The following is an 18,390-nucleotide window of genomic DNA, read 5'->3' as shown; positions in this document are numbered from 1 at the left end:
TGGTGATGGTGATGCTGATAACACAGTGTGCATCACATTAAGTGTTATCCTAATCCATAGGTGTCATAACCCACAATGTATCCAATACAGTGCAGCTGACTGTATCCATAACAACACTATTAATCCTGTAAAGGTTTACATTTCTTAACACAAGCAGACTAAATCTGTTGTCATGAAGATGTCTTTAAGCCTCCTACTACCATCATCCAGATAGACAAAGCAGTTTGGAGAATGGATAGACGGCATAATTATGGCGGTGTGTTCCAAAATATTCACTAAGGAGAATGGCTGCCGTGTTTCTCTGTAGCATTTTACACAAGTCAATAGACCTGCAGCAGTAGCTGGAAAAAGACTTCTCTGTTTCAGTGCTCTGTTAACAGCAGAGGTGATATTAAAATGTGAGGATATTTCTCTATAAGATGAAGAGCTGTTTTGAAGAGTAGTACCCTTCGCAGTAGCAGCCATCATGATGGTGTGAGGCAGCAGTGGGAAAATAAATGCTGCCAGAGGCAGACAAACGGTAAGAAAACAGTGTTATATATTATGGCAGCAGGACTATGCAAAAACACCTACAAATGCAGCTCTGCACTCAAATCAACTGAAATATCCTCTCAGTTGTGAGCTCAGTAAACATCTAGGGAAAGCTGTTTTAGTCACAATTAAATAAATAAAAAAGAATGGCTTATTTTTTTACAGAGCCCTAGAAGGCCGTTGAAGAATTGGTGCCTTACTGACCCTCAAAATATGTTTCTTAATGTCCCTTGCAGGGCTTCTAGATTTCCATATTTATTTAGTTCCATATGTAATTATTTCTCTCATTCATTTTTTCCCATTCCTAATAGCCCATGCAAATTGTGGGGGCGCGGCTTACTCCAGATCAGAGCAGCTGCTGCAGCCCTCTCCTTCTAGAAGCTCAACAGTAACATTAGCTAACCTGCTTTCTGCTTGTCTTACCCTCTAACAAGACAGACTGAACAGTCTGCATGACTGTCCGACCGGGGCACCAGATCATCCTGACAAACGTACTTCACACCCCTAACGAATTTAGTACCAGCTGATTGAGTCAGGCTGCTGTACCAACAAACCTGATGTGGTTCCGTGTTTGACTTTCCTATTAACAAGCCAGACTAAAAAGGCCATTTGACTTTGGGCATCTGCTCGCCAACACCCTAACAGCTAACAGGAGCATTCTTGCTTCAGCTAACAATCATCTGATGACTGAGAATTTTCATCAACATCTGCTACCCAATGAAGCACACTTACCACTTGAGAGACCAAGCTTGAAAGTGCACAGTCATCATATACTTAACTAAAACTTCATCACTACATCTAGCAGCAAAATAAATTAGACACCTTACATCCCTTTGTAGCCTGGTAGTCAAAACCATCACAGCTGGTTAGCCACTTGGGAGCTGAAAGACCAAGCTCTCTTTAGTGAAATTCCCATCACTATTCTACAATGACACAGTTGCAACAGCTGCTCTGAATTAAAGCCAAATTGCATATTAGTACTGGAACTAAAGAAATACAGCAATAAATAAATACATATGGATACAAATATTATATCTGTATTTATTTATTCATCTGTTTATGAAAAAAAACGCTTTCCATATGTCCATGTCCATCCAAAGTGCTGTATAACAGTTAACATATCTTCAGGAAGATACTGGTATTTCGGTATAAATATGCTAATATTAATATATGTACCATTATTCTTGGTACAGCATGAGCTAGCTACCTTGTTAAGTGGTTGTCAGGGACATGGTTGCATTTAGTTACATTTAAAAGGGATAACATATGGGTCATTGATTATCAACTTTGCAGCAACTACTACATAGCATCATGTGATAGTGCAACAGCATCTGCTCAGATGTGATTGCAGTGTGCTGCAGACAGTGCTGAGAGTGCTGGAAACTATCAAACTATGTGTGACACACACCTATAGCATCTTTTTTCCCCTTTATGTAAAACATGTCTGGCGAATGTATCATTATATCTGTAATGCAGCCAGTACTCACCCAGATATCAGCAGATTTTAGATTGATGTGTTTATTACCAACAACTGGGAAATGCAAAAGTAGTCTTAGATACTCCCACGTGATCAAACTAAAGCTCTGTTCTGACTGCTTGTTTTCCAAATCCTCTCTGTATTGTGCAATGTTATTATAAACCTTCTCTAAAAGCAAAGAGGCCTCCGTGGAGCCACTCAGGGCCCCACAAACACTGCACTCAGTACCTGTTGCTCAACAGTGCTGAAAGCGTATGGTCATCATATCCGTATCTGACAAAGGCTCCTGTATCACTCACCGCTGGACCTCTCTCAAATTCTTCAGAAAGTGGAGGCATGGGCTGCCGGCCACAGACTTTTGGGAAACGCAACTCTTTTGGGAAAAGGGAGGAGGCTGCAGAGGTCCAACGAACTTGGGGGGAGTGACTCAGAGGGAGGGGGTGGCGGTGGTTTGGTGTTATAAACAGCAAACCTCGGCCACCGCCCCCTCTGGTTAGTGCAACTTTGTGCGGCGCACATCCTTCACAGTCTCACCGTGAGTCCGGGCCGCAGAGGGGCTGGTAGTGCGTCCTCATCCTCCGGTGCAGTCCGGTTCGCTCGCGTTGTCCCGCTGCTCGTACCGCACAGATCTGCAGACATGGCACCTGTCCTCCATATGGTCGCTGTCATACTGGCATCATCTGTCCTGCAAACTGCGACATCGGCCCACCTCAATGACACGTGAGTAAAGTGGTTTATTTAAATGAAGTGCCGCTGCGTCGCATGCTGTCTGCAGAAGTTTGCGCTGTGCGTCACGGCGACAGCAGATATGAAAGCGTGTGCAGGGACCGCACGGGATGAAGTTACAAAAGTTTGGAGTAATGTTTGGTATCACCAAGCAGCAAGAATGTGCACTGCTGCGTACTGGAGAGGCAGAGAGTCCAGTGGTTGGCCTCAGAACGCTGTTACGCAATCAGCAAAGAAACTGTCCCACGTGTGTGCGTGTGTGTGTGTGTGTGTGCCATCTGCTACCACTTAGTATTTAACACCAACAGCATCAATATACTAACATGACCCATAACATGAGCGAGGGCGCATAGCGTGGGCGTGAAGTCAGCGCTGTGCCCGTTGACCCCTTCCCTGACCTTTGTTTTGTTGTCTTTGTGTGATATCTGAGCTGTGCTCATCATGACCTAAATGCCTTCCATTGTTTAGTATCAGTGTCAGATGACTCTTCATGTTCGTGCAACTTTCACTCTGGCAAAAATGCCATCAATATTCTCAGCAGCACCACTTAAAACTCAATTAAATGTGTCCTTTATTTCTCATTGGCAGCTGTAGCAGCATGGCCCTGAGAGCCAAGCAGCCTCAGACGCAGAAAAAAGCTTTTGTCCTTGAGTGGAATGCAGAATTTATTTTTGCATCAGACGTTGAAATGTATGTATCACATATTTTTCTGTTGTGGTCTGATCCTAAAGAAAAGCTAACATTAACACTGATTAGTTCTGCCTGTTAGAATACAGACATGTTAAACATAACTGTAGTACTTCACTCATCATTATTATTATTTTTAAATTACAAATGCATTGAAATATAATCATAGCTTCCACCATTGGTCATGGCACAATTTGTTACAGTGTCCGGCGTTTAGCATATTTATTACTTTCATGTTTACGTGTCCAACAGACAAAAAGGAACTGCTGCTTGTTTTATAATACAGACCAAGATTCATTGTCTCAAGGTCCATTATCCTACAGAGTAAACACATGTGTACCAGCTGCTGGACATTGGGTTCGAGCTAGTGCTAGCTGTCAATAAACTGTATGCATTAGCTTTTTTGTTTTGATAAGGTAAATGAAAGGTGGGCAGTGAAACAAAAACAGTATGTGCCACTGGGGGGCTGCAGAGACAAGCTATAGCGCGACGTCGCGTTTTCAGGCGTTAGCTGTATTTACTATTGTATATTGTGCATCTAGACATGATGAGCATTTGATGAGACTTCTGTTCCTGGCCTCTTGACATATGTAAGTCCACTATCTATTATTTTATTTTGCTCATAATGCGAAACTTTGCTAACGCTGATAGCCTGTTTGCCCACATAATTTATTTCATCAGGTAAGGCCACCGGAATACTGATACCAATAACTGGATATTTTCAACATTCATCAGCAACAGCAGCAGTGAATGGCAGCATATTATGTCCCTTTTGTTTTTCTACCCGTAGTGTTTTTGCAGTAACTGTGAGCTCCCGTGTGACTGGAGGGAAGCAGGAGATTTTGTGTGCCCAGATCCATGGCCCAACAGAACCCGTCTCTCTGAACATCACCCTCTGCGTGGGCTCTGACACCACTCTCATCCTAGAAGAGGCTGTTAAACAGGACTTTTACCGCTGTTTCAACTTCCAGGTCAGACAAGGGGCTTCTTGTATTTTGTCTTCCACAAAAACATTTGTCTTGTTTTCTTCTTCATAACCAAACCTCCAGGCCTCCATTAGGTTTCCAAGTACTTTCCCCTTCTCCTTACCATCCATTAAACTAATGGCACAAATCTTGGCATCATTATGTACCTAATTATACAGCCGGCGCCATGAGTGAGGTTGTCAATGCCAAAGGGCCTCTCTAAATGACTGCTCTGGTTTCTGTCACATCTCTGCTCTCTGTTACGCAACTTACGTTCCTTGCTCCCTATTGATGCGGAACGACCTGCTGACCCCAATCAGCTCTGCAACAATAGCACTTAGTTTCATTTGGTTCTCCGTGGAGGCCTGGTCTGGCATTTGTCTCTCTGCAGCTACACAAAGACTGCTTTCTGCCAGAGGCTAACATCTACCTGCATTCTACTGGGGAGAAAACACCCCTCTATGCACCCCCATACTGCCTCACATCTGAAAAAAACACACTCTTGTTAAGTTGGTGGAAGTGGTTCCAGCCCCTGTTATGCAATAGCAGCTCCACTAACAAGTGAAAACATGTGTTATAAAAGTGTGACATAATTTCATAATTAACCTTGTGGTAGAACTCTGTTGTTGCTCAATATCAGCAGAGGTCTGCCTCTGAGCAGTTGTTGTTTATTGTGGCAGGAAAATATGGCGTCTAAAAAAAAGTGCCTCATGGAAACTTAATTTAAAAGCCCTGGTCATCCTTCCTGTCAACATTTACCCCTTGTGCAACGTTCACAAACACTACCCTTTTGTGTTATTCGGGACAAAAACGTCCTCTAATTTTAACTGTTTTAAAAATATGTCAGATAAATATTTGTTCATATTTCTTTGCAGAGACATTTTAATTAACTTCAGTTCTGATCAACAGTAGTAAACAAATCATTTCCCCCCAGGATTTTAACCCTTTAATCGCCAATTTTAAAGTGGGTGGTTCCGATAAATGGAAAAAAACGTGGACAATCGAGGAATGCATGATGATGTAGTGCCATGGCTGTGCAGTCACAAAATGTGGTTATAATAGAAGTCTATGGGACAAAAATGGCCACGAACAACACGTAAGGGAGAAACAATGCATTAAAGTCAATGTTGCTACTAATGTTTGACCAAGACTAATGTAATAAAGGTTAAAAAAATTCAGTCCACATTCACTCTATTAAAAATGAGCCATTTTGTGTGTTTTTTTCCATTGATCAGAACCACCCATTATAAAATTGGCAATTAAAGGTTTAAAATCCTGGGGAAATGATTTTTTACTACTTACTACTTTTTTACTACTACTTTTACTACTTTAAGTAGTCTATGTAAAAGGTCTATGCAAATGTTTATCTGATATATTTTTAAAACAGTTAAAGTTAGTGGACGTTTTTGTCCTGAACAACACGAAAGAGGGTAAAATCATATTAACAAAACTCATGTAAAATTAAGCTTTTTCAGCAAAAATCATTGAATTTGCTCACATATAGACAAAGTTATGGCCAAAATAAACAGAAAAATTGTTCTTGAACAGTGCATAAGGGTTAAATATCTCCCAGTCCTCTCTGACAGGTGTGTTTGATGGTGTTGCAGGTCCCCACAGTGCGAAGCAACACCGTGGCAACCCTTCATGTGACGATTCAGGGTGAGAGTGCCTCGATGAGTAAGAAGACCAAGGTCCTTATTGAACCCCCTGCTTTCATCCATATTGTCCAAACTGATAAACCTATCTACAAACCTGGACAGACTGGTAGGTGTTTAATAAATACCATTTCAGACACAATTAGAAGATATGCAGGAGTGTTACTGCTGCACATCTCACCCACATTATTTTGTCTGCACTGCTTTCCATTTCCGCTGTCCTTGCAAAATTTTGGACTACTTTATTATATTTGCATAATGCTGAGCCACAGATTCCTGAAGAGTTTTGATAGAAGTTGTTTATATCCTCTTTGTGTGTGAGGATGAGGCTCATCTTCGTCAACATCATCAGCACAGACATCCAACATCATGCGACAGCTGTCTCCCTTTCTTGGTTCTAGCTGCTTCACCTGCTTCAGTGGCACTGATTGATTTTATGGAAATATTGAAAACAAATTAACTGAATAGCTGATCACTTTTGTTGGACTGGCATGCTAATGTTATTTGTGCAAAATGCTGTTGCACCTCATCACTGTGAGCTCTGTAACAATTTGTTTCCAGGCAGTCTTAACTACAGTTACGTTGTTGTCAACATTTGAAGTGGATCAAAACTCATCAAAGTTGAACAGTACCTGCTCTTGTCTTAGGACTGCTTTGGTGATTTAACTTTTTTCCACTTTAAATGGTGACTACTGTAAAATGCACAGTGAAATCTGCATTTAATTAAAGCTTTGATATGAAACCTCCATCTGTCAGGAAGATAAGATGATGCCGACCTTTACTCACTGTGTGTATATAAACATGTCATTACATGGTGAAGAATTTAGTATAAAAGAGTTTCATTAAAAATATTATATTATATTTTGGCTTTAGGATTTTTCATTTATTTCAGCTTTTGTCAATCTGCCATAGGAGACGATGTGTTGCTAATTCTGTATTTTTTAGCAATGTGTCTTACAAACTACAATAAGCAACTAACCATGAAGACATAATGTCACTCACTGCACCACAATTCACTAATATGATGCTAACATGGCTACATGTGCTGATACAGATACTGATATACTGCAAACTGGCATCCCAGTCATGCTTCACCAGTCTCCACGGCAATTAGGCAGACACCGATATGCATAGGAGAGAGTAATTTAGACAAGACTTTTACATTTTCAAGGCAGTGTTTTTGTTTTTGTCCTGGAAGATGGAAAATGTCCTGGTATTGGTTTTCCTGAACTGATGTACTCCTCTTAGTTTAGAGTGAAATGCTGCAACCTGAAATGGTGCTTAATTTGCCCTAAATAATCTCAGAATTTAATTAAATGAGTTAAAAAATAATAAGTTAGTACATTCTTTCAAGATTGGTTCACATACTTGTTCTTCATGTGATCACCACGAATATCCTGGAAAATTGCAGGATATGAGAAAATGCCATCATACCAACATTGCAGGATTGTAGGAAATGCAGCATCCAGTGCTTTCTGGAAATGTCAATCAAAATACAATACAAACTTTGTGCCATCTTTTTGTTTGTGCAGATACTTGAAAGATTTCCTTTGTAATGTAATTTGTCTCTATATTTCCCTTACAGTATTACCGTATGAATGACCATGTCCTTTTTTTATTAGTCCAGTTCAGGATTGTCTCTATGGATGCTAACTTCATCCCAGTAGCTCGAGTGGTAAGTTTCTACTTCCTCATGTCTATCAGAATCAGAGGATAGTGGAGGGTGAACTTTTTAATCTGCTGTGATTTCCACAAAGCAGTCAGTGAGTCTGTAGAGCGAGGTCTATTTTGGTTCAGGGGAGTGGGAGGAGAAAGGAGGGCTGTTTGTTGATTTTGAAGACAGCGTGGGTGTGAAGCGCTGTGTGGAGTAGTGTGATAAACATGCTGTCAGAGTTCATTTGGCACACACTGCATTTGACCCAAACATCTGAATCAATACAGGCTTAGGGCTTTTTCCGATGTGATGAGAGGATGAAGCTGCACGCAGTCAACATGAAATCTATTTAAATGTATCACATGCTGAAAATGGTAAATCCCATCTGTTATTATGGAGACAACACATGTTACACTGTAAAACTCATGTTTAAACATTCATCTGAACGTTGGGATTAAAACGATGGTATATGCAGTATATACATGCAGTGTTTTTGCTTTAAGGTATTCATTTGGGCTGCTGTGTATTCTAGGAAGTGCTTAAACAGTGAAACACTAAAACTATGTCTAGAATCAAATGTTGTGAATGGCACAGAAATGTCTAATGTTGTGTATTATTATTCATTTTACCCTCTGCATGCAGCTAATTGTTGCTTCTCTTGTTTTTTAGTACAAAGAGGTGGCACTGGAGGTAAGACACACTTGAAATGCTAATCTGTCAGTTTGCATTAGAAAGTAATGAAACACTTGCCTCTCTCTGAAAGTACTGACTTGTCAGCTTCTTTTTCTTAAGAACTTATTTTTACTTTTTTATTTGAGTGACATTACAGAGGCATGCAGGGAAGGAGGTGGCAGATAGGAGGCAGTGGCTGCTGACGTGGTGATGTAGTGTGTTCCTTAGCAATTACAGTCTTTAGATTTTTAAAAGTGATACAATATGATTACGCATAAGTGGGTAAGGAGCTGAAGTATTTAAATATAGATATACACTACCGTTTAAAAGTTTGGGGTCACTTGGAAATGTCTTTATTTTTTTTTTTTTTAAATGTTTGTTTTTTTCAATGAAGATAACATTAAAGTAATCAGACATATTGTCTAGACATTGTTAATGTGGTAAATAGTCTAGAAAAGGCTGATTTTTAATGGAAAATATACAAAAAGGCACTTTTCCAGCAACCATCACTCTTATGTTCTAATGGTGCATTGTGTTAGCTAATGAAAGGCTAAATGTTGATTAGAAAACTCCTGTGAAATGCTGATCAGAAAAGCTATAGAACTGGCCTGGTGACCCCAAACTTTTGAACGGTAGTGTATATTCATCATCTTTTACCAATTTCAATTAATTCACAGGTCATTAGTCCATTCAGCAACACCAAGATTGAGACTCCTTTTGGCAAATTATATTATTTTTTTTCCTCCTATGAACAGAGAACATGAAGCCTTTCCTATCCTGAGATAGGATATAATATTTTCTTGATTTTTGTTCTTTGTTCTTACTCTTTTACCCCTTTTAAGTACATGCAGAGCATAAAACCACATTTATAAGGAAATGTAATTAACATTTTAAAAAATCCTTTATTTACCAATACATGACATTGACACATGTTAACCCTCATCATTGTGACAATTGAAATATTCAACGATACAACAGTCCTAATTTACAAAGGAAAATATGAGACTGATCAGGTGGACATGTCCTCCACCAGTCTCCTTCTGTTTCTTCTGGTCCCTTATGCGTTTGTTTGCTTTATTTAATCACCTGTCATCAGTTATTGCAGTCCGACAATAATTCTTTATGGTTTTTTTTTTTTTTAACCCATCGTCACCTCTGAGGAGACTCTTGAAAAGTATTCCTTTCTCTTCCACCTCGGACACAATTGTTTCGATGTTGTGGTTGTAAAGTTCTTTTTTCGTTTTTTTTGCCTTGTGGCGCCATCGTTTCTAACAAACTGTGAAATTTACTACTTTCTCCTCATGCTTCCTTTATTCATGAATCAACTTTAGGCAAGCGGCTTCCTTAGATGGAGAAGTGTGTGTGTGTGTGTGTGTGTGTGTGTGTGTGTGTGCTAATCACAAATTGCAAGTATGCGCCTGTCAATGTAGAATGGTTCTGATTCACACGCATACACAAGGTGGTGAGAACAAACTTGACCAATCAGAGCTCATGTACCAGCACTTCAGAACCAGGGGCGGCCATTTTATTTTGGATCAGATTGACTTGGAAAAAAAGCCAACAGCCACAATAGTTTATATTATTTTATTGTATTTATGCATTTATTTTGACATTATACAGCGATTTGGCTCCTACTAATACTAGGTTTGAGGTTTCTACTTAATAGGCTGTGGTCTTATTGTTATGACTGTGAGATCTGTCCTCCCCTACCTGGTCCTGAAGCTGTGTGTCTGTGTACATGTCAAATGCATGCTGCGTCACACAGATAATCCTCACAGATAAGGTAGAGATAGCTTTACTGAAGATGAGGCAGACAGACAGCTGATCTACACTTTCTCTGATTTATTCTAAACAGCTCCCACATCTACTACAGAAAACAGTGGGGACGTTAGGCCTCAATCATCTTTGGAAATACAAATATAGCATTTGCAGCTGACATCCTCTGGCCCAAAATAATAATTCACACAGATTTAGCTCAAATTTAGTCTTTATCTGACAGAACATGTGTTGGCCACATCACATCACTTCCTTCTCTCTCCTCATTGTCCTCGTGAAAGGCAAAAAAGCCCCAAAGTAAGTCCTACATGTAGGTCGCTGCATACATTTTACAACAACAAATCATTTGAACCCAACATTTCAGAGCTGTAGTTGAACTGTTTGTCTGTGACTCATAGCGGTGAGAACAATACAGACATGAAACATGAATGCTGCATGCCAACCAAGTAAAGCAGAGCCGAGCCTTGTATAAATGTACATCTTTCTTTCCTGCATGTAGGATCCCAGTTTAAACCGCATTGCCCAGTGGTTGAACAAAGCTATTGTTGGTGGCATCCTGGACCTTTCACACCCCATGATTCCTGAGGCCATGCAAGGAACTTACACCATCATTGCCTTAACGGACAAAGGAGAGCAAATATCCCACAGCTTTGAGATCAAGGAATACGGTCTGGTGCAGTTGCAAGATTAACAAAAACATTTCTCATTTAGCCAAGTAATGATGTGGTTGATGTACGTACATTTTTGATTTTGTTTCCTTTTGCTTTAGTTTTGCCAAAGTATGAAGTAAAGGTTCACCTGCCCAGTGTGATAACCATCCTCGATGCGGAGGCAACATTTAGGGTTTGTGGAAAGTGAGTGTTCCGCCTAAATACACCAAAGGATTGACAGCTGTTACACTGACAACACATAGCCATGTCAACGATAGGATACAATGGTCTGGCTATAGTCTGTACAAAGACAAAAGAACTGGCCAGTAGATTTAAATAGAATTTACATCCAGTACTGCTGTGCTCCTCTCACAGATACACATATGGGAAACCAGTTGTGGGTTCAGTAAAAGCAGAGTTTTGCAGAAGTGCCATGAGGTTTTACTGGTATTCACGTGCTCCAGAAAATGACCTCTGCAGGACTTATGAACTGACTGTGAGTATTTCAGATATTTATTTTTTAGAAACTTTCTCCTTCAGTCATTGTTGTTTACATTTCTTCCTGCGTTCATCTTGTAGACCGATAAAAGTGGATGTGCTGTTCAGACTGTGAACCTGACAGAGTTTGCCCTTACCAAGCACACATACGGTGACAGATTTGATGTGACTGCTGAAGTGGAGGAGTACGGCACAGGTGGGTTGACAGAATGTAACATATGGTTCATTGAATTGTAGTACTAATTCCTGAGTAGTGACCTGTATTTTGGCTGCCATCTAGGGGTGGTTCTGAAAGGCCATGGGCAGACCGGCTTCAGTAGTGTGATCAGGACGGTCACCTTTGAGGACCTACCTGCTGCATACAAGCCCAGCATCATGTTTGAGGGAAAGGTAATTTTTTTCCTACGACACTTGGTACAGAGAGAATCTATTGATGTAGTCCCAAGTCCTCCTCGTAGATCTTTCTTTAGAGAATTCTCTGAATGCAGCTATAGTACCTTTAAACCAGGAAAGGAAATGTGTTCTCTGTGGTATTTTGACTGTGTTTGTTTTTTTTTTTAGGAAGGATTAGTTTCATGACCATTGAGGTCACTGCTTTACATCATGGTATTTATTGTACTGTGATGTGTTTCTCATAACTGTTCTCAATGTTTTTAATATCACATAGTTGCCATTGTGGGCTCATTTCTGTCTACAAAGAGAAAAAGCCTGCAGATCAGACAAAGAATTGCTGATTTTATTTTGTCATGTTACTGCTAAGGAAAAAGTTTCGTTTTTTTAGTTTTTTAAAAAGAAATTCCAATAATAATACACTTATAAAGTGTCAGTTTTAATCTTAGTTTTGATTATATTACCAGATGCAAGGACTGTTAGAAGGTGATTTTTCCTGGCTATGATGAATGGTGCATTTTTAAAGCATGTGTTTTAAGCTGTAACTCACTAAGACCTACAATAAATGACCTTTGCTCAAAGATATCTCATTTGAGGGAAGAAAACATTAAGCTGGATCACCAACTTTCCCTTTTAATTGACTCGGCATTTATATAATTGAGACTGGTGATGATACATCTTGATAGCCTGTTTCTATTTTGCGACTCATTTGCAGGTTAAAATGGTCGGTCCAGGCAACAAACCGGTCAGCAATGAGCCAGTATACCTATCAGCTGGTGATCAAAAACTGACGCTCACCACTGACATGAAAGGCATGGCTTTGTTCTCGCTCGACACCTCTCTCTGGAAAGACAGTATATCTCTGAAGGTTAGTTACTGCTCACCAGTGGTGGAAAGTAACTAGGTATTTGTACTTTGTTACTGTACTTAAGTACATTATTATGTATTAATAATTTTAATTTTAAGATGATTTCTTTGATTATTTTAACCTGAGCATATATCCTTTGCAATGGAAATCAATCATATATATTGAGTGAGTACTTTTACTTTAATACTTTAAGTACATTTAAAAGTAAGTACTTTTACTTAAGTAGGATTGTTGATGTAGCCCTTCTACTTTTACTTGAGTATATATTTTGCTGGGTAAATGTACTTTTACTTAAGTACCAAGCTTCAGAACTTCCTCCACCACTGCTGCTCACTGTGGGCATTTGTCGTGGTATCAGTCAATCCTGTGATCTATTCTCAGATGAAAAAGTTGGTTAATGTTAGGAATTTGATCCTTCTCTTTGTATTCAACAGGCCAGTTCTAAAAGTACAACAGAGCACGAACAATATGTGCCCAATTTGAGGAGACCAGAGTACAGGTCAGCTCACCACCACGTCACAGCCTTTTACTCCAAGAGCAGTAGTTTTCTGAAGCTCCTGCAGGTCAGTGGGAGGCTCCCCTGTGACAGAGATGCAGCTGTGCAAGTTCAGTACATCATTCAGGGGGATGAGCTGAAGAAGGGAAAGGAGGTCCTCGACTTCTTTTACCTGGTACGTGTCATGTACGTGCTTTAAAGTGAGACAGTTCTGTTAATTTACACCATTTGTGTATATGGTGAATATGGTTTATAAAAAACATAAAATAAATTTAGAGAGAGAGAGAATTATCTAAGACAATCCAAACAGCATCTGACTTTATAAATACATGGCAGCACTCCTCCATCATTTCATTGTGCCCCTGCATCCCTGCTGTGAGGCATCTTCATTGTGACTTTTAGGTCACTTTCCAAGGAAAGCTCCCCTGTTTGCTGTGACGCTGGGATTTTAGTCCTTTTTCTATATTCTGAGCCAAAACTAGAGCCATTCAGGTACAGGAAAGCAAGAGAAATCTTCAGTCCTAAAAGTTTATCAAGCACACTAGCAACAAGATAATGAATGGGGCCTAGGTCCCATCCTGTCATCAGACTGAAACTATGATGTCCAAATGCTGGGAAACTTCGTAATGAGGTTTGAATAGTCCAGGGTCCTTCAAAAGGTGCGTACCTAGGGTTTTGCTGTAAAGGGTGGTAATAATTTCTCTGTTTGTTTTTATAGGTTCTGTCAAGAGGTGCAATTGTACAACATGGCCGTGTCCCAGTGACTGTCAAAGCAGGATCTGGTAATAATTTATGCTAATCCTGAAGGATACCCTGTAGTTGAGAGATTCAATGAAAAACACTTAACCCACAATAATATTATGTTGTCTTTTTTGATAGCTCTGCCGTACTGCCACATGTATCATTTCTATGCCTTTGTTTTATATCTCAGTCAACAGAGGAGAGATGACGGTATCACTAAGTCAGGTGACAAACCTGGCACCAATTGCCCAGGTGGTAGTGTACACTGTGATGCCCAGTGGAGAGGCTGTGGCTGACAGCCAGAACTTTCCTATTCAGCTCTGCCTCATTAATAAGGTAGCTTATTACCATACTGAAGGACTCAGACCCTACTGTATGTCATGTATTTTAGATTGAGATGTGGTGGACAAATGCCTCCCTCCTTTTCCACCTCTTCTGTGCAGGTGTCTCTGAAGTTCTCCTCGCTCCAGGAGCTTCCAGCAGAGAAGACAACACTGAGTCTCCAGGCTCAACCGGGCTCTTTGTGCTCTGTCAGAGCCATCGACCAGAGCGTGCTCCTGCTGCAGACAGAGCAAGAACTCACTGTCGACCATGTATGCCTCATCTCAACATCACTTTATCAACACATTACAGTTACAGTCAGACGTGGACATTGTACAATACATGAGAGAAAACTCTTGTAAGGATAATGAAACAGAAAATGAGAAAAAATGGAAATTTCCTCATATTTAGAATACTGTAATGACTTACTCAACTCATTGATTCACACTGATATTTTTGTGCAGGTGTACAGCAAGCTGCCTCTACAGAAGCTGTCGGGATACTTCTATGATGTTGAAGACTTCGAGCCATATCCCTGCTTCCCTGTGCCAATCCCAGAGCCTGAGCTAGAGCCTGAGCCGGAGCTTGAGCTAGACCCTGAGCTAGAATTTGAGCTAGAGGTCATACCTGCAGATCCAGTACTAGATGCTCAGGCAGCTCGTCGAACAGCCCGCTCAGTCTACTATAGACCGAACAACCAGAAGAATGATGTCTACAGCATCTTTAAAGTAGAAATCTTCTCTTTCACCTGTTTCTATATATATATATATATATATATATATATTACCTATAAAAAGGAAAAATGTCCACTAGTCATTCTAAGACCAAGGGTAATTTTGCATAATGTCTACTAATTGGTCCCTTCAAGTTAAGACTGATTGTGACAGAAGATCCGAAGTCGGTGGCAACCGGAGTCATCAGATATATAATGTATCTCACAAAGTGAATACACTCCCCACATTTTATCCAATCTTCTCAAGGGACAGAACTATAGAATTGAAACTTTAGAGTAGTCAATGTGCAGCTTGTATATCGGTATAGATCTACTCTTATCAACACACAGCCATTTTTGTCTAAATACCTGGCAACAGAAGTGAGTACACCTCACGGTGAACATATTAACGTCCAAATTGTGCCAAAGTGTCAATATGTTGTGTAATCACCATGGTTATCCAGCTCTGCCTTAATGCTCTTGGGCATGGAATTCACCAGAGCTGCACTGGTTGTTACTGGAATCCTCTTCCACTGCTCCATGATGACATCACAGAGCTGGTGGATGTTACACACCTTGTGCTCCTCCATCACCCCAGGTGTTCAGTTGGGTTCAGATCTGGGGACATATGTGGCCACTCCATCAGCTTCGTCAGCAAGGCAGCGGCCATCTTGGAGGTGTGTTCCGGCTCGTTGTCATGCTGGAAAATTGCCATGAGGCCCAGTTTCTGAAGGGAGGGATCATGTATCATGTCATTCCTTTAATGACCCACAAGGTAGCTGATCACAGCTCCTCAGTGCTGGCAGCACTCATGCAGCCCCAGATCATGATGCTACCACCCCCATGCAGGTGTATGGTGCTACCAAACAGAGAGTTCTTTGCCATGTTGGACATCCAGTGGCTAGAATGAGAGATTTGTACCCAAAGCACCAAATTTAACAGCTCAAATCCATGATACACAAATTTGTATCGTCCAGTCAAGCAGGCAAAAGCATGAACATAACAAATAGGACAGGTGGCGTTGCATGCTTGAACAACATGTACAGTGACGCAAGGGATCTAGTTTTGCCAGTTGTTTAAAGAAGAAGGGCTGAGTGTTGAGTAATTTTCAGTGGATAGTAATCAATACAGCTGTACAAGCTGTACACTAACTACTCTATATTGTTATAAAGTATAGTGTTTCTTGAAAAGATTAATAAACTTGTTGCTGAAATGTGAGGGCATACTCACATATGTGAGACGGTATGTCTAAAGAGGCTCCGCTGCTGCTTATTGGATGTATTTAATCTAAATGATAGGTTCCCTAAAGTGGCTTGCGGTTTGTGCTACTGTTTGTATTTTTCAGGTGGAAAACATCCACAACTGAAACTATATCTATTGTTTCAATCCTTGATATTGAAAGTAGAGAACAACAGTGATGTGTTGTTATGTTAGCATCTCACAAGTTCTCTCAACAGAAAGCCAGTAGGAGTTTTCCACCGTGTTGCTTTGGATCTGTTGCTCATTCTTGTTTCTGTCTAGCAGTGTAGGGTTGTTGTCTGTGTCATCATGTGGGAGTTTACTCTGTCTTATTTGGTTGTCTTTTCACTTGTAGGAAATTGGAGTCAAAATAGTGACAAACTCTGATGTGAAAAAACCTTTTGACTGCCGGGAACGGACCGTTAACTTTTTATACTATGATGCTGGTATGTTATTGCAGACCTCTGGTACCAATGTTGACCCCTCTGTGCATTGAAATTAACATCAGAAAAAGAAAATGCTGTTATAATGTTAACTTTATATAGAGACCGCAGGGGAAGCGGGAGGTTTTGGCATTGAAGATGCAGCTGGAAAGTCCAAGAAGACTGTTAGAACATACTTCCCTGAGACCTGGATCTGGGAGCTGGTATCTGTTGGGTAAGTATACTTGTGTAATGATTTTTCTTATCCATGTTTTTCTAGATGTCGTAGACTCCCCTGTTCCCATGGCCTTCAACATGATGCCACAGAGTGTAGGTGCTGTGCTGAAAGATACTAAAGAAGAGGAGAAAAAGGAGACCATCAGAACGTTCTTTCCTGAGACCTGGATCTGGGACCTAGTTACTGTGGGGTAATAATGATATATCACACACCAAACCTTTTTCGTTCAATTTTAGTCTGGACAACGATGACAGATTTAGAGAAACAACACTCCTAACTGACTTAAAACCTTACAAAAACCTTGTGTAGTAATGGCCTCCAGTGGACTGCCAGGTCTGCCACAGTTGTACAGAGACAGAGTGCAGCTATGGCCACAACAAAAACAAATTGCTAACACAAGTTTGTAGATAAAGGATGCTAAAGTAATCCACTTGCACAGAGAAACATCATGCTTCTACAAGTGTTTTATTAGTGTCAGCCCTTGGTTACATTTTGTGGTGCCCCCTGTTGGTATGGGCTTTGAGTCTGTCTCTAGAGCCCTGCCTCACTTTCAATTTAATACGCTTTTTACAATCAGAATTGTCTCAAGGTACTTCACAGAGACCCAGAGCCTGAACCCCCTGAAGATCAATAGCGGCAAGAAAAACTCCCTTTTAACAGGAAGAAACCTTGAACAGGACCCGACTCATAAGGAGAACCTTCCTGCTGACAGTCGGCCGGGTAGAGGAGGAGGAGAAGAGACAGGACAGAGAGGATGAAGGAGAGAGAGAGGAACAAACATGCACAATCATCATACATTACAGAGAACAAACATGACAGGTTGATGATGTTGCCAAGCTGAAGCTATTGTATCTATATTATAGTGGATATATAGTTAATAAACAGTAATTAAAACAAAGAGAACAACAGAGACTGGTATAGACGATAAGCCTTTGAATGATCAGGGGCTGGACTGCAGGTCAGCAGCCAGGTCTGGATAGTGAAACCTGCAGAGAGAGAGACATAACTACGAGGAAGACAGCAAACACAGTTTATGACATGAATCACTAGTATGAACCAGACTAATGAGAGTAGAGGAAAGGTTAGAGGGTGAGAGGGGGATTTAAGGGAAACTGCTCAGTGGATCATGTTTGTGTCCCCTGACAGTGTAGGCCTAGAGCAGCATAGCTGTGCTAAAAGTTTTTTATCTGCCCTATGACACCTGTTCTACCTGTGGCTGAGGCCATGTCAACAACTGACTGTATGTATACCTATCAGCCCTACACACTATGTTTAAGGCTAACTGTATGCCTTACTAAACAGAAAAGTTTTAAGTCTAGTCTTAAAGGTGGAGGCAGTGTCTGCCTCTCTGACCCAGATTGGTAACTGGTTCCATAATAGCGGTGCCTGATAGCTGAAAGCTCGTCCTCCCATTCTACTTTTATGAATTCTAGGAACTACAAGTAAACCTGACCTCAGAGATCTGAGTGTCCTACTAGGAACATATGGTACAATCAGGTCCTGCACATATAATGAAGCTAGTCCACGAAGAGCCTTGTAGGTTAGGAGAAGGATTTTGAAGTGTATTCTTGACATAGTGAGTTGCAGTAGTCCAGTCTAGAAGTCACAAAAGCACAACAGTTTTTTGTGTCCTGATCAAAGATGACTTCAAGGTTCCTCACAGTCATAGTGG

The 18,390-nt window shown here is 40.6% G+C and overlaps 1 protein-coding gene across 2 annotated transcripts in view; it reads left to right on the top strand.

The window, feature by feature from the left end:
• Nucleotides 1–2,344: 2,344 nt before the first annotated feature.
• Nucleotides 2,345–18,390, top strand: part of LOC114445030 (alpha-2-macroglobulin-like protein 1) — a 30,948-nt gene continuing 14,902 nt past the window's right edge. The window contains exons 1-18 of one of the 2 annotated variants that reach the window (XM_028419973.1): nucleotides 2,345–2,728; nucleotides 4,212–4,392; nucleotides 5,994–6,150; nucleotides 7,664–7,716; nucleotides 8,365–8,385; nucleotides 10,643–10,811; nucleotides 10,913–10,997; nucleotides 11,169–11,289; nucleotides 11,373–11,487; nucleotides 11,572–11,681; nucleotides 12,397–12,549; nucleotides 12,984–13,220; nucleotides 13,764–13,827; nucleotides 13,977–14,122; nucleotides 14,230–14,379; nucleotides 14,572–14,835; nucleotides 16,414–16,504; nucleotides 16,604–16,715. In XM_028419973.1, the coding sequence (XP_028275774.1) occupies nucleotides 2,646–2,728; nucleotides 4,212–4,392; nucleotides 5,994–6,150; nucleotides 7,664–7,716; nucleotides 8,365–8,385; nucleotides 10,643–10,811; nucleotides 10,913–10,997; nucleotides 11,169–11,289; nucleotides 11,373–11,487; nucleotides 11,572–11,681; nucleotides 12,397–12,549; nucleotides 12,984–13,220; nucleotides 13,764–13,827; nucleotides 13,977–14,122; nucleotides 14,230–14,379; nucleotides 14,572–14,835; nucleotides 16,414–16,504; nucleotides 16,604–16,715 (2,312 nt within the window). In that variant the 5' untranslated portion in view covers nucleotides 2,345–2,645. Of the gene's footprint in view, nucleotides 2,729–4,211; nucleotides 4,393–5,993; nucleotides 6,151–7,663; nucleotides 7,717–8,364; nucleotides 8,386–10,642; nucleotides 10,812–10,912; nucleotides 10,998–11,168; nucleotides 11,290–11,372; nucleotides 11,488–11,571; nucleotides 11,682–12,396; nucleotides 12,550–12,983; nucleotides 13,221–13,763; nucleotides 13,828–13,976; nucleotides 14,123–14,229; nucleotides 14,380–14,571; nucleotides 14,836–16,413; nucleotides 16,505–16,603; nucleotides 16,716–16,760; nucleotides 16,909–18,390 lie in introns of both variants that reach the window. The other variant, XM_028419972.1, reaches the window with a different exon arrangement.

Source organism: Parambassis ranga, chromosome 13, assembly GCF_900634625.1.
Source record: "Parambassis ranga chromosome 13, fParRan2.1, whole genome shotgun sequence".
Classification (NCBI taxonomy): Eukaryota; Metazoa; Chordata; class Actinopteri; family Ambassidae; genus Parambassis; species Parambassis ranga.
The sequence above is the reverse complement of the archived record's forward strand: the minus strand, read 5'-3'. Positions and strand labels throughout refer to the sequence as shown.